The sequence below is a fragment of the Mus caroli genome, unplaced genomic scaffold, assembly GCF_978045245.1.
Source record: "Mus caroli unplaced genomic scaffold, Mus_caroli_1 scaffold_17, whole genome shotgun sequence".
Classification (NCBI taxonomy): Eukaryota; Metazoa; Chordata; class Mammalia; order Rodentia; family Muridae; genus Mus; species Mus caroli.
In genome coordinates, this window is record NW_028227272.1 from 8,481,081 (window position 1) to 8,496,248 (window position 15,168).

The following is a 15,168-nucleotide window of genomic DNA, read 5'->3' on the forward strand; positions in this document are numbered from 1 at the left end:
AGCAGCAGACCCATGGATAACACAGTTTCATTAAGTGGCCAGCAGAGGTGTCTGGCAGGTTATGTGTGGGCTCACACCCAGCCCCTCTCTTCTTTCTTTCTTTCTTTCTTTCTTTCTTTCTTTCTTTCTTTCTTTCTTTCTTTCTTTCTTTCTCTCTTTCTCTCTTTCTCTCTTTCTCTCTTTCTTTCTCTTTCTTTCTTTCTTTCTTTCTTTCTTTCTTTCTTTCTTTCTATCTCTCTCTCTTTCTTTTAAACAAATAAAATTTATTTTAAAATATACAACTCAGTATTAACATTTTTTAAGTCATCAAAATAATTTATAATAGTTAAATGCCTTTTAAATGTACATGATATCTTCTGAAGCTAAAAATAATATGCACTCAACCAGTTTTAAAAATCTGTTTGGAACATTAAACATGATAGAAGTAGAAAAAAATCTCTTATAAAGTCCTCTATATAAGTTCCTGATAAGGCAAAATCATTCCATCTCCAGGGAGAATATGCAGTGTAACCATGGCTTCATAAATGAATTGGGCAGTGTTCCTTCTGTTTCTATTTTGTGGAACAGTTTGAAGAGTATTTGTGTTAGGACTTAGTATTTGAAGGTCGGATCGAATTCTACAGTAAAACCATCTGGTCCTGGGCTTTTTTTGGTTGGGAGACCTTTAATGACTGCTTCTATTGCTTTAGGGGTTATGGAACTGTTTAGATTGTTAATCTGATCCTGATTTAACTTTGGTACCTGGTATCTGTCTAGAAAATTGTCCATTTCATCCAGGTTTTCCTCGAGTATAGGCTTTTGTAGTAGGATCTGATGATGTTTTGGATTTCCTCAGGTTCTGTTGTTATGTCTCCCTTTTCTTTTCTGATTTTGTTAATTTGGATACTGTCTCTGTGCCGCTCTGCTTAGTCTGGCTATGGGTTTATCTATCGTGTTGTTTTTCTCAAAATCGGTTTGGTTGATTGTTTGAATAGTTCTTTTTGTTTCTACTTGGTTGATTTCAGCCCCGAGTTTATTTCCTGCTATCTACTCCTCTTGGGTAGTTTTGCTTCTTTTGTTCTAGAGCTTTCAGGTGCCCTATCAAGTTGCTAATTACAACTCTCTCCAGTTTCTTTTTGGAGGCACTTAGAGCTATGAGTTTTCTTCTTACCACTGCTTTCATTGTGTCCCATAAATTTGAGTATGTTGTGCCTTTATTTTCATTAAATTCTAAAAAGTCTTTAATCTCTTTATTTCTTCCTTGACCAAGTTATCATTGAGTAGGGCATTGTTCAGCTTCCATGTGTATGTTTGCTTTCTGTTGTTTTTGCTGCTATTGAAGACCAGCCTTAGTCCATGGTAATCTGATAGGATGCATGGGATTATTTCAGTCTTCTTGTATCTGTTGAGGCCTGTTTTGTGACAGATTATATGGTGTGTGAAGTTACCATGAGGTGCTGAGAAGAAGGTATATTCTTTTGTTTTAAGATGAAATATTCTATAAATACCTTTTAAATCCATTTGGTCCATACCTTCTGTTAGTTTCACTATGTCTCTGTTTAATTTCTGTTTCCATGGTCTCCCATTGGTGAGAGTGGGGTATTGAAGTCTCCCACTATTACTGTGTGATGTGCAATGTGTGCGTTGACCTTTAGTAGAATTTCTTTTTTTTTATGAATATGGGGGTACCCTTGCATTTGCAGCATGGATGTTCAGAATTGAGAGTTCTTCTTGGTAGATTTTTCCTTTGATGAGTATGAAGTGTCCTTCCTTATCTTTTTGATAACTTTTGGTTGAAAGTTACTTTTACCTGATATTAGAATGGCTACTCCAGCTTGTTCTTGGGGCCGTTTGCTTAGAAAATTGTTTTCCAGCCCTTTACTCTGTGGTAGTGTCTGTTTGACACTGAGGTACATTTCTTGCATGCAGCAAAATGCTGGGTCCTGTTTATGTATCCAGTGTGTTAGTCTATGTCTTTTTATTGGGGAATTAAATCTGTTGATGTTAAGAGATATTAAGGAATAGTGATTGTTGCTTCCTGTTGTTTTTGTTATTAGACATGGAATTATGTGTGTGTGGCTATCTTCTTTTGGGTTTGTTGAAAGATTACTTATTTGCTTTTCTAAGGTGTAATTTCCCTCCTTGTGTTGTTATTTTTCCATCTATTATCTTTTGTACGGCTGAATTTGTGAAAAAATATTGTGTACATTTGGTTTTGTTATAGAATATCTTGGTTTCTCCATCTATGGTAATTGAGAGTTTTGCTGGGTATAGTAGTCTGGGCTGGCATTTATGTTCTCTTAGGGTGTGTATGAGATCTGCCCAGGATCTTCTAGCTTTCATAGTCTCTGGTGAGAAGTCTGGTGTAATTCTGATAGGCCTGCCTTTATATGTTACTTGACCTTTTTCTCTTACTGCTTTTAATATCCTTTCTTTGTCTTGTGCATTTGGTGTTTTGACTGTTATGTGATGGGAGGAATTTCTTTTCTGGTCCAATATATTTGGAGTTCTGTAGGCTTCTTGTATGTTGATTGTCATCTCTTTCTTTAGGTTAGGGAAGTTTTCTTCTATAATTTTGTTGAAGATATTTACTATCCTTTAAAGTTGGAAGTCTTCACTTTCTTCTATTCCTATTATCCTTAGGTTTGGTCTTTTCATTGTGTCCTGGATTTCCTGGATGTTTTGGGTTAGGAGCTTTTTGCGTTTTGCATTTTCTTTGACTGTTATATCAATGCTTTCTATGGTATCTTCTGCCCCTGAGATTGTCTCTTCTATCTCTTGTATTCTGTTGGTGATGCTTGCATCTATGACTCCTGATGCCTTTCCTAGGTTTTCTATCTCCAGGGTTGTCTCCCTTTGTGATTTCTTTATTGTTTCTATTTCCATTTTTAGATCCTGGATGATTTTGTTTAATTCCTTCACCTGTTTTAATCTTTTCTAACAGTGCTCAGTCCACACAAGACAGCCCATGGGTCAAAACTTGTCTGTGGATTCCAGACAGCATGTATGGTAAAAATGGTGGGGACCAACTTCTTCACAAGAAGGCTGACCCTGCCTGTCCACATTGCCCCTCAACCTTTGGGAGAGCTTCTGGCTAAGGTCCTGGATTCACACCTCCATCCTCATGTGAGAGGAGTTACTCATCACCTCAGCACTGGGATTCTAGGCTGAGGCAGGAGGATTACAACTTTAAGGCCAACCTAGCATACAAAATGTGAGCCTGTCTCAAAAACAAAATCAGAGGCACTAAAAGACCCCAGAAGCAGCAGACTCCTTTGAAAATGCAGACTTCACCATGGCAGATGCGCTAGTTGGTAATACCAGCACATGAACGTTTTCTTTGTTGGAGGCATAATGATATTTGGTTACATAGAAACATGTCCTAATTTTCTAGAATTATATACAAAGTATTTAAGAATGAAGTATCAAGTGGCTATAATTGTTCATTATTTATTTTATTGTCCTATTTTTGATATAAAGTCTCATGTAGAACAGGTATATCTCAAACTTGCTGCATAGCTGAGGCTGGTCTTGAACCCCTGATCTTTCTGTTTTCACCTCTCAAATGCTGGGATTATAGAAATGCACCACCATACTCAGCTATGACTATGTTAGCATGGGCTAGGGATGTAGCTCATAGATAGAGCCCTTTGCTAGCATGCTTGAGGCCCTGGCTTTAATTTCTCAGCAATGTATGGTGAAAAGGCCAAAATGATGAAGCCACTGTTTATTAGATGAGAGTTACTGGGGATACCTGAGACACTTTTATAATAAAGCAAAGACATCAGTGTTTACAGAGAGGATGGTATAGCCTTCCCAAGTTGCAAGTATGCACGCTCGCATGACTGTGTGCACATGGTGTATGGATATGCAGGCTGGGGGCCAGAGTAAGAGCTCTTAGTAGCAGCTAAGGGTCTAGGCGGCCCATGGGTCTAAGTCAAAGGTCAGACAGTCTACCTTGGGACTGAGGAGATGAGCATCCCTGCGTCCACACATAAAGTGGCTTCGGCTAAAAGTCAAGGAGGAAATGAGACTTCTGTGAACTGAATGCAAGGGCCTGTCAGTGACAGAAGGCCAAGAGGGTTTTTCAGTGAAGGTTGAGGATTGTCTCCTGAGCTGAGGGGTCTGCAATAGCTTCTTGAAGACCTGAGTCCCTGCTTACCTACTGTCTAGTTTAGGGCCATGGGCTACTTCTTCCCATCCAATCCTGTCGGCAGCCTTGGTGGTCCTGTAATGAGATAGCTTGTGAGGAGCATGGGCACAGGAAGACTTGAGATGTACTGTTGCTCACCCTGAACAGCTCGGGTTTAAACTGTTTGTCCGGACCCAGGGAGCTAGTTCATTCTGTAAAGTAACATCAGATAAAAGAAAAATCTTAGCACACTTCCTTTTAAAATAAATCTGGGTATGATGGCACAAGCTTGTAAATCCATCACTAGGGCAGCAGAGCAAGGAGGATCCTTGAGGCTCCCTGGCCATCTAGCCAGCCTACTCAGTGAGCCATAGGTAAAACGCTCTGTGTCAAAAGCAAGGCAGACAGTATGTCTGGAGGGATGACACCCAAGATGTTCTATAGTCTTCTAGTCTCCACATACATGTCCACATACACACAGTACACACACACACACACACACACACACACACACACACACACACACTTGAGAGGCCACTCAGCTGGATTTATTTTTAATCAAGACAGTGTGGAATCCCAGGTACTGGCTCTCAAGATGAATGGGTGCTCAGAAAGAGTTGGGAGTTCTTCCAGGTGAAACCCCCATCTGCCTAGAGGACCTGAGTAAAAGCAGACATTGCTCAGGTGATATCTGATGGATGTGGCGTGTCCTCTGGCCTCCATTTGGGGCACTTACCCTCCTTGGGCTCTGTGGCTCACCAAAGCTACTTGTGTACCACAAAGGGCCATCTGTGATTCTTGTGGCTCTAGTGTCTCTGTCCACACCCAGAACCCTCTGCAGTTCCTTCCAGGACTAATAGCTCCTGTCTCATTTTGCTGGCCTGTCAAGCTTGCTTTAGGGGTTTCTCATGCAAATTTAAAACCCAGGCCTGAGGAGGGCCATTCACCCTCACCTGATCCATTACCCCTCTCAGGAATGAACATCTAATCACCTGATGTGGAGAGCAAGGAGCAGAGTCAGCATCTAGACCCAGTGAGCACAGGTCAAGCAGCTCTGGCTTGGGCTGGAAGATCCTATTTGTCTTGATCCCACCAGGCTGTGGAGGTTTAGGCCTGGGGCAGTGATGGCTATACCTATCCAGCCCACAGCACTAGGGTTGCACACTGGGGCAACTCATGGACAAGAAGACCTCACCTGCTAATAGGTTCCCCCTGGTTCTTCCTCCCAAATAGTTCCTGAAGGAGACTCAGAGCACACACATGGTACTGTAAAACTGAAGTCTCAGAAAAACCACGTAATATATGTAACTTAACTAAGTGTGCCTGGTACTGCAGAGCCTTATTTCCATGGACTTATGAAAATAAGCCAGTCTCTGTCCCCAGGCATCCTGTTCACTCATGCTTATCCCAGGCTGTTTGGGAGTTCTCTGCTAGAGAGCGGAGCACTAGGAGAATTATTTGTCTAGGTACCATCCAATACAGAGCCCCAGTGGGCAGAGTATACCTAAGACCCTGGTGAGATAAGCTCCCTCTGGTCCAGTGCAAGGGTAGAGCTCTGCTGTAGGCAACACTTTCCACACTTGCTGTGTGTGATCTACCAGATTGAGACTACAAGTCCCTGCCCCTCCACAGCCTTCTCTCCACACCAAGCCACCACTTGCCCAGTAAGGCCTCTGATGGCATCCATACTGCCCACATTTCTTTGTCATAATCCAGGACCCACCTGGGCAAGAGTAGAAGTAGGCAGGGAATTTGAAGGGGAGGCATCAGATCATCACACAGTTCCAAGCATAGGTGCAGTGGTGCAGGGTACTGTCTGGAGGAGCTAACCTTGCCTGTAATGGCCAGAAAGGCACAAGACAGAGCAAGCCCAAGTAAGGGTGAGCCTCCAGTGCACACCCAGGTGTGACTGTGACCTGGACACTGTGTCCACCTCAGGGCTGTGCCATACAGCTTTAGCCACATGTTGAACCTTGTGTGATCAGTGACAGGTTCATATTTTGAAAAACTGAAGATAAATTGAGCATGTACTGCAGAGGAGTAGCAGTGTGGTTAATAACCATATACCCCTGTGTGGTTACTACAGGCATTTATGCTGTCTTTGTGACCTCCGTCAGAACCAGTGCAATGATGGCTTGTGTTTACTGCTCTGGCCCTGGTCTCTGATGCCACACTTGGACTATTGTGGCATCTAAGAAATAACAGCCACACCTGGTGACTCATTCACTCAGTCATTTTTTGAACCATACTCTACACAGATATTGGGCCACTTTTCCTATGCTTAATAAAAATACTGTTCAGTCATCCTTCCCATAGCACATGTGAAGTCATGCAGATGGTTTGTGCATAGGCGTGCCCCTTGGCTGGTGCTTTGATTGATGCCTACCCCACCTTGGGCATGATGGAATAGAACAGAGTCTTGCACATAGCAAGCCAGCATGCCACTCTCTACTGCAGCCCCTCTGCCAGTGTCACCTGATGGGTGCATGTGGGACAAGATCATCTTTGAACTTAGGAAACAAGTATACTGAGTGTACACCTTCCACCTGTGTTCCTAGGATGCCAAGTTTGTGGAAGAGCGGCGAAAGCAACTCCAGAGCTACCTACGCAGCGTCATGAACAAGGTCATCCAGATGGTGCCTGAGTTTGCTGCCAACCCCAAGAAGGAGACCCTGGTACAGCTGGTGCCCTTCTTTGTGTGAGTACCTGCCCTGGGGCATGCTCCTGGACACTACACTCTGCTGCCTTTGCACCTTTAGAAAGTTAGGAGCCAGAGACTCTGTAGGTTCCCTGGTGCTGTGGAGCTACGGGGCTTGGGAGCTGTCGGTGGTGCTGAAACGCTAATTCCACCCTGGACCTTACCAACCTAGTGTCTGAATGGACATCATTGATGGTCCTCCGTTCAAGACTGAGTTTAATTGTTTTTATTACATGCTTTTACTTGTGTGTGCATGTGTATTGTGTGCTACAGCTCATGTGTGGAAGGCCGAGGACAACTTGCAGGAGTTGTTTTTCTCCCTCCACCATGTAGGTCCTAGGGGTTCTACTCAGGTCACCAGGCTTAGGAACATGTACCTTTACCCAGTGAACTGGTTGCAGCACTGGGAGATCCAGGCCAAGGGAAAAATGCCTGTCTTTTTTCACTTCCTGAGTGCTCCCAAAATGAAACATTCGGTGTTGATATTTGCAATGCATAGTTCATAGACTCAACAAAGAGTTGTCTTCCTGACCTGGCATCTGTGCCCTGAGGTGATGGCATCTTCCTCTTCACTTGTCCCACACCACATGATGCTTCTGCTTACTGGTTCCATGTACCCACAGCTCTGGTGCTGTTGTTAGGAAGATGTATCTAGGCAGTGCTTTGGAGTGGTGCTCTGTCCCTCTGTTCCAAATGCCTTCATTGTCTGGATCATTTATGTCCTTGAGTTAAGATGACCAAGATCATGAAGTCCTGTTCATGGTCTCCAGGTGTGGGAAGGTAATGATGATGTTTCTAATATACTCTCCTTGTGGAAGTCCCAGGTGTGAAAAGCCTCAGAGAAAGGCCTGTGGGTCTCCACAGTTAGGTTTGAGAATCTCACTTGAGAAGCCCTTGTCTGTGTCTGTATAATTTCCAGGGACAAAATTAGAGTGTCCTTCCACTGAGGCTCTTTAAAACAGTATGCAGAAAGGTACCTGGGCTGTTCACCACACAGAGGTGTTCTAACCAGAAATGGGTGGATTTCTACTCTGTGGGATGTGCCCAGAGTTTCCAGGTTGAACTTTGACCAGACAGACAGACAGACAGACAGAGAGCTACTCTCTGCAAAGATCCTTTTGTTGTAGCTGAGATCACTCACTGGTTTTGCTACTCTTGAGGTTTTGTGAAGAGACATAAGTCTAATGCATTGTGTATTGAAAGATGCCTTTTCTCCTATTTAAAAGAGATGAATTGGGACACCACATTTCCCCACGATCCAGTTATTAGTAGTGCCATGTTACATCATGGAGAACACTAGCTCATCTCTTAGGCAGCTCCAGCCTGGGTATCTGTTGGGAATTAGCCTTTCCCTCTGAGCCCCAGCAGTTTGGGCTTTATAAGGGAGTTCTAGGCCAGGCCCAGAAGGACTGATGACAAGGAATCTGAGAGAAGGATGGTCCCCAAGGACACGATGGTTCCCAGCTGGCTCCAGCAGACCCGTGCCACAGACCAGCATTCACTCCTACATGCTAGGTCACTGGATTGTGACAGCTATATGTCAGTGTGTCCAGCAGGGACTGAAGGTCCAGCTGTTAGTGCCAGTCAGTGCTGAGAGAGAAATTGTCTATTCCTGATTAGCACACAGAACACAGGGTCCAATTTTGTGGGTTTAAAGAATAAAGGAATTTCAGCAGAAAATTTGGGGAAGTGGAATTTTGAGTAAACACTAGGCTGTACTCTGGTCAACCCCCAATAGTCTTATCCCTTTGGCTTTCTTTGAAATTGCAGTAATTAAGTTACCTCTCCTGTCTTGTGAGTAGGCGAGATTGCAAGGTGAAAGCTATAGGTTGTTCTTATTTTGGGGTCAGAGAGGTAATCTGCAGCCAAGTCTTGCACATGTTGGAAGGGATCCCCAAGATGTTTTCTATCTGTGTTACGCAGACACACTACACAGACATACACAGACAGATGTGTGTGTGTGTGTGTGTGTGTGTGTGTGTGTGTGTGCGCACAAATGCACAGATACACAGAAGCAGGCACATATGCACATAGACACACATAAATACACATGCATACACATATATGAACTTGCCAACTAAAGAAATAAATCCCTCAAAGCATCATGTTAACAAATCTCTACAGCTTGTACCTTGTTTTTTCTAGACACTGACTCAGGATCTTAAAGGCCCCATCTAGTGAGTGAATGTCAAGGATGTGATTCCTAAGAGTGTTGAGGTGATCTGGGCCAGCCCCATGCTGCACCTGCCTCATCTCATCGTCCTCTAGGCTCTCACTGCATGGCTGCCGTGCTTGTTTTACTGGTGGAGCTGTGTGAAGGTTGCCAGTAAGGATTGTATACCAATCCCGCAAGGATTTGTAGCAGTACAAGATTATAGCAATGTGATTACATATGTGAACGACTTTATAACGTGGAAAAGCAAAGGCCAGCCAGCGAGGAGACATGGCTGATCTCAGGGCCCCTCCCAGCCCGTGGGAAGCCTGGGCAGGATGGTGCCCTCATCTAGGTTGGGGATGTAGCTGGGAAACTTACAGCCCATGGACAGACTCAATCCTTCTGCTTTTGATATGAGCAGAAAGTGGGGTTTTCTTGTCTGTTTTTAAGTGAAGCAGTTGCCATTGTAAAAAAGCTAAAAACATCAGGTTAAGACATTGAAATAATGCCAGGCTTCTCTTGAACATAAGATTGATCTTGACCTGTCCCCACCATACGACACTCAGCTTTGGGCACTGGTGACTCTGTACTCCTAGGTCCTCTTGTCTCTTAGATGCTAACCCAGCTTCCCTAGCACACACATGATTCTCTGGCTGGTTTCTCACTTGCTCACAGTCTTACACTCACAGGGCCTGCCTAACTGCAGAGACTCAAAGGTATTGCCCTGGATCTTGACCCCTCTTCTAGGAACCCTTTCACATAGGTAATGGACTTGATATACCCTGTCTCCCACACTGCTGTCATTCATTATGCATCTGCTTATATCATGTGCCTGTCCATCTGTTCTGTGAGCCAGACTTAGTTTACTTCCTGTTCCAGTAGCCCACGCTACCTGGAGATGGGGCAGGGATCAGGGCCAATCAGAGCTTCTGAGAGGAGCTGGCTGGTGATTTCCCTCCTGAATGTGCCTTTAAGTTCTCAGAGTTCTGCAGTCTTGGGTCTGGTGTTGCATGTAGCCTGCTGCCACATATACTTTGCAGTTGTCAGTGTTGTTTTGTGTTTGGGAGATCGAGTGTGCCCACATTTGGCCTGTTTTCTCCCTTGACAACAAAGCCTGCAGCACCCAATGCTGAGGATGAAAGTAGGGCAATGGGAAGACGGCATTTCTTCTCAACCTTGGCTTCTGTGCCAATGTGGCACATGGGAGTGCTAGAGTCCCCACCTCCAGGTAGGGAGAAGAAAGATAGTCGCTCTCACTGACCACTTAGGAGCCCCACGTTGTCTGTGCTCTCCTGGTGGGTCCCAAGGGATGTAACCTGCTGCAGAGGTTTGCTCAGACCCAGGGAAGGTGAGGCCCTTAAGAAAGGGAGCCTGACTTCACATCACACGGCCTCAGTGATTTGCTAGGCTGCCACTTACCATATTATCATTAAAACGTTTCTTTGCAGTGTAACTCATCCCTTGGAAGCTTCCATGTCCCTGGGAGGGACAGATGGGGGGAGACAGAATAAAGTAGGTCACAGCACAGACCCCCACGTGGAGGTTCAGCAGAAGTGTAGGCCATGTTTCTCCACCCACTGTTGCTTTTACTCCAAACATTGTTAAATATAGTTTCTGATGAGATTAGAAGAGCCATGTTCTCCCAGAGAGCAATTAAGTTTAGCCCAGGGTCGCAGTGGGCTGCTGTGTGCACTGCCAGGGCCCACTTGAGCCCACATGGAGGCTTTTTTGCTTCAAAAGGTGTTACTGACTCGTACAACTCAGAACGTTTTATCTTGAGTCAGTGTGGTGGATCGTCAAGAGCCCTCTAGGCCCCACAGTCCTCATTACTTCAGAGCTGTTCAGGACATCACTGATGCACAAACTACACGGCCGCAAGCAGAAAGGGTTTAAAAATAAGTGTAACTGCACTGGCATTTGGGGCGCGAAGGATCATGGCTTGCTTTGCTGGGCTCTGTCCTTCTGCAGACTCCAATCCCAGGGAGCTCCCCCTCCCCCCACCGGGCAGGGGGGTAGCCTCTGTCCTTGCATCTCTATTTAGTTAGGAGGCCCTGGGCAACACTTGTTGTATCCCGGCCTGCGACTTACAAGGACTGGGTACACCAGGGAGGCAGGCTGGGGCTGAAAGAGACTTAGACGGTGAGAGGTTAATGGAGCCAAGACATGATTCTGTTCAAGGCCCTCCAGTTTACTTATAAAAGGGGAAGGCCCATCCCCTGCCAGTCCATTCTTGGTGTGTGGAGCCAGCCTGTAGGTGATGTGCAGAATAGGATGTTCCTCCTGAATGTATCAGGTGCTTCTCAGCAGGTAGCAGTGTCTTGGAGAGAGCAGTGGCAGGTGGCAGAGCAAAAGAGCCATCTAGATCTGAAGGCTCCACCTTAGGTAATTTCCTTCACAGTGGCAACAAGGTCCAAGTCTGGATCAGCCTACTTCAGGGCTGAGGGAGGCTACAAACACTCGAGGTTGTTAGCCTTGCCCCTAGCCCTCCTGAGCTGTTGTGTTTGAGGCTCATATTCCTCTCCTTTCCTCCTCTCTGTTTTCATTCTTCCCTGTTGCTCATCCTGCCTTTGCAAATGCTGATGAAATGGCAAACAAAGAAACATCCTTGCAAAGACAGTAAATACTAGTATGTTTATCTGCATAGGATGTATCTCAGGAGCTGTAAGAAAGCACACTCTAGAAGCATGAATCTGTGTACTTATAGCCTCCCTAGGAGGTAAGCATGACACACACTCCATAGCAGTGCTGGTGGTATTGGCTGGAGTCCTTGCTGCCTAAGGTATTCACTCTAGGCTGTTGCTATGTCAGTCTAACCCAAGCTAGTATTGCCCGTTTACTGCACTGGTCACTGTGAGTTGCTGTAATAGTGAGTGGAAAACATGAGGATATTCTAAGAACAGGTTCTTGTTGGTGCAATCTTCAAGTCTGACTTTGGAATTGAAATCATGAAGACTCCTCTCACTTAGGGATTTGGAGCATCCTTCTTCAGAATGCAGGTTCCCAGGACACTAGTGAGAACAACTGACTTGGGAGTCACTAAGGTGGTGGAGGTGGCCAAAGAAAGAGGGAGGAACAAAAAACAGCGATGACCAATGTTGGGCCCTGAGACAGGGTAGAATGTAGCCTAGCCAGGCAGAGGGAAAGCTGGGAAGGAACTGTCAGGGTTGAAGGGGATCAGGGTTTTCCAAAGTTCCTCCTTTGTATGAACAGCCTGTGAAACACAGCCTCAGAGCATCAAGAGTAGCAAGCTGTCCGCTCCTAGGCTGCTAAGTTGGCATAGGCCCCACACAGCAGGTGGTGTGCCCACAATTGTGGTGGCATCCCTGCCACCCCATCAGTGTAACAGTGTACTGAGTTAGCCATCAGGGTCAACATAGGGGAAGCAGGAAAGTGTGGAGGGGTTGCTTGGGCCAGCTTGCTTTTGGGCGTGGCCTTTCTCAATGGGCAGCTGTGGGAAGCCCTCATTCTGCAGTGAACAGTGTATAGAGAAACAGGACCCTGTGACTATGGTGCCGTGTTGCCATGTTGAAATGGTCTGAGCAGGCTCGTTGGATCTTGTAAAGCTATCTGCAGACCTGTGGGCTCCATAGACAGGAGTGAGACAGGTGTTGAAAACAATGTGTTCTTCATCCTGTCGGATGAAGGCCGGGGCTTTCTCCCATTGGGTCACTGGAACCCACTTGTTCCCTTGGTGTTTGTGTTGCTGTTACTTCCCCAGGTGAGAAAATGAGCGTGAGGATGAAGTAAGGCAGAGTGCTGCTGGGTGTGGGATTGGGGCCACAAGGGGAGGGACAAGCCACAGAGCTTTTCTGCCTCTCCTACTAGTTCACCAGTGCCATCCATGTTCAGGGTTGCTATTTGGGGTCCTTTTGCCCAAGTCAGAGTAAAGCCTGGTGGGGGCATGCGGCTGTTCTCTGTTTTCTGGGGAAGTCCCCTGGGTACAAGCTGTGCTTGCTGCAGCCCCTCCAAATGATGGCCACGGAGACAGCTAGCTGTCTGGCACTGCCCTGGATCCTACCACAGCCTGCACTTCAAGTAGTGCAGGTTTCAGAAAGAAAGGTTTGGAAAATGATGCTGAGGAAGATGCAGTGAGGAACTTGGGTCTGGCATTACTGTGGAGCATGGTCTCAGATGTCTGTCCCACACTGTGCCTGACCTGTTGTTCCTAGCTGGCTTGCTTGGGAGCCATAGCCCTTTCATGTCCCTTGTGTGTCCAATATGCCCAGAGTATGCTAAATGGCCCTAGAACATCGAGACCCATAATCTACCAGCCCAGCAGTGGAGCTCGGGAGCGGTGGAGCTCGGGAGAGGTGGACTCAGGAGTGGTGGTAGACCACTACCTGGAGCGGTGGACTCAGGAGCGGTGGAGGACTCAGGAGCGGTGGTAGGCCACTGCCTGGGAAAGGAGCAGAGCTGCTTGGGCTCCTCTTGTTCATACTCGGGAACTTGCTGCGACAGGGCTGCAGATGTTTTTCACTGACTTGTTCTGGGACGGCAGGTTGAGAACCTACAAATACAACAGGAAGCTGCCATCCTGTTGCCACTTGGTAGAGCCATTTGGCACTTTTTCCTTTCAAGGGCTCAGTAGTAGCATCTGTGGAGATGGAGGGCTCTGGGCTGGGTGTGGCCTGAGGCTATATCCTACTCACTAACTGTGGACTTGCCCCCTCCGCAGGCTTTGTGCCTCCATTTCCCCTTCTGCAGACAGTGTTGGAGTTGGCATGCTGAGGCTGAGCTGCACAGGAACCACAGAGCTACAATCGTTACAGCTGCTGGCATCACTAGTGGGGATGTGCACAGAATTCTTGAGCTCCATAGGAACAGGGCAGAGAGTGCATGGCATTCTGAGATGTCAGGGGCACAGGGAGCCTGTTCACTACAGACTACAGTGGTGGAGCTCTGTCCACACTGCAGCCATGTGAATGCAGAAAGAGCATGACTTGGTCACACAGACCTGCAGTCAGTGTTAGACCTTCATAGCCTGTGGCCTGGCTCACTCTCTGCCTCAGTGTCCTTACCTGTAAAACAGGGCTGAGTCACAAAGACCCCAGAGGCTTAAGAGTATTAAAAGAAATGCTACCAAGTATGTGCCTTTGCAGGGTGCAGTTCTGACTGCCGTTACAGCCTAGCTTGTGTTCAGAGTCTCACTTTAGTCCCCAAAGGATATGGCTTAGCAGCATAGATATTACTACAATTGCCTGCCCTACTTCGTGGCTTTTATTTTTAAACATTGGAGCCGCAGAACATCCAGTTTGGAGAAAGGGAAACAGATTAGGTTATTTTTGGCACAGTACCCTCCATCCAATTTAGGGTTAGTGGGGAAAAAAAAAAGAAGAAGAAGTACCAACCCCCTGTAATAGTGGAGGTGTGGTGGCAGCACATGGGCACCGGGCGCTGAGGTGACTCATTTCACCATGGTGCCACCCCATCCTGGTGAGAGCTTTTCTGTCTGTGGGTCAGGTAGTCACACAGCCTTCACTTCCAACTTTAAAATGTGCTGTCTAGGGTGACCATGAGTGGTTATCTCACTGGGCTATCAATGAGATACCTACTCCTACCTTGTTACTGCTGTGCAGAAAACATCAGTCCTAGGTCTTGGTGGCCCCAAGTCCAAGCACTGCTCCCACTTCAGATGGTAGGCTAGGAGGCCCTGGAATTGACTGGTCTCTTGGTGGGGCCCCAGGTGACTCCTTGCATCACATCTAGGGCAAAGGGGGAGGGGTCAGTCAGCCCTTACAGATTCACAATTGAGCAGGGGTGATGTGGGAGGAAGGGGCCAGTACGCACTGGGGCCAGGGATCCTTTCTCACACAGTTGTGTGAGGAACTTGGGACACCCTCGCACTGCATTCTGTACCTGCTAAGCTTCCTGGCATATATGGAATGCCCACACAGCCTGGCTTGCCATCCTTGGCAGAGTCACCGACCCCGTCAGAGTAAAACATATCTTAAAGTTCCCCGGAGAGGCCTTCAGATATACCTCCAGCCTGAGTGGCAGTCAGCCACAGTAAGAGACAAGCTCTGACTGCAGCTGGTGAGCTAAGTCAGCTAGTTGTCCAGGCCGTGCCTCCTGCAGAACTCTCTTTCTAAGCCCAGGAAGTAAAGAAGTTGATGGTGGCCATCGGTTCTGATGGTGTGTCCTGATACTCGGCTGGAAAGAGCTGGCAAGGGAGAGTAATGGAACCTTCTGGTCACCTATAGTAAG

General features: G+C 46.5%; 1 protein-coding gene across 3 annotated transcripts in view; it reads left to right on the top strand.

Annotated features, from left to right (window-relative positions):
- Positions 1 to 15,168, top strand: part of Snx29 (sorting nexin 29) — a 431,651-nt gene that overhangs the window by 407,199 nt on the left and 9,284 nt on the right. For all 3 annotated transcript variants that reach the window (XM_021185334.3, XM_029470597.2, XM_029470598.2), the window contains one exon: positions 6,670 to 6,809. In XM_021185334.3, coding sequence (XP_021040993.1) covers positions 6,670 to 6,809 — 140 coding nt within the window. The remainder of the gene's footprint in view (positions 1 to 6,669; positions 6,810 to 15,168) is intronic.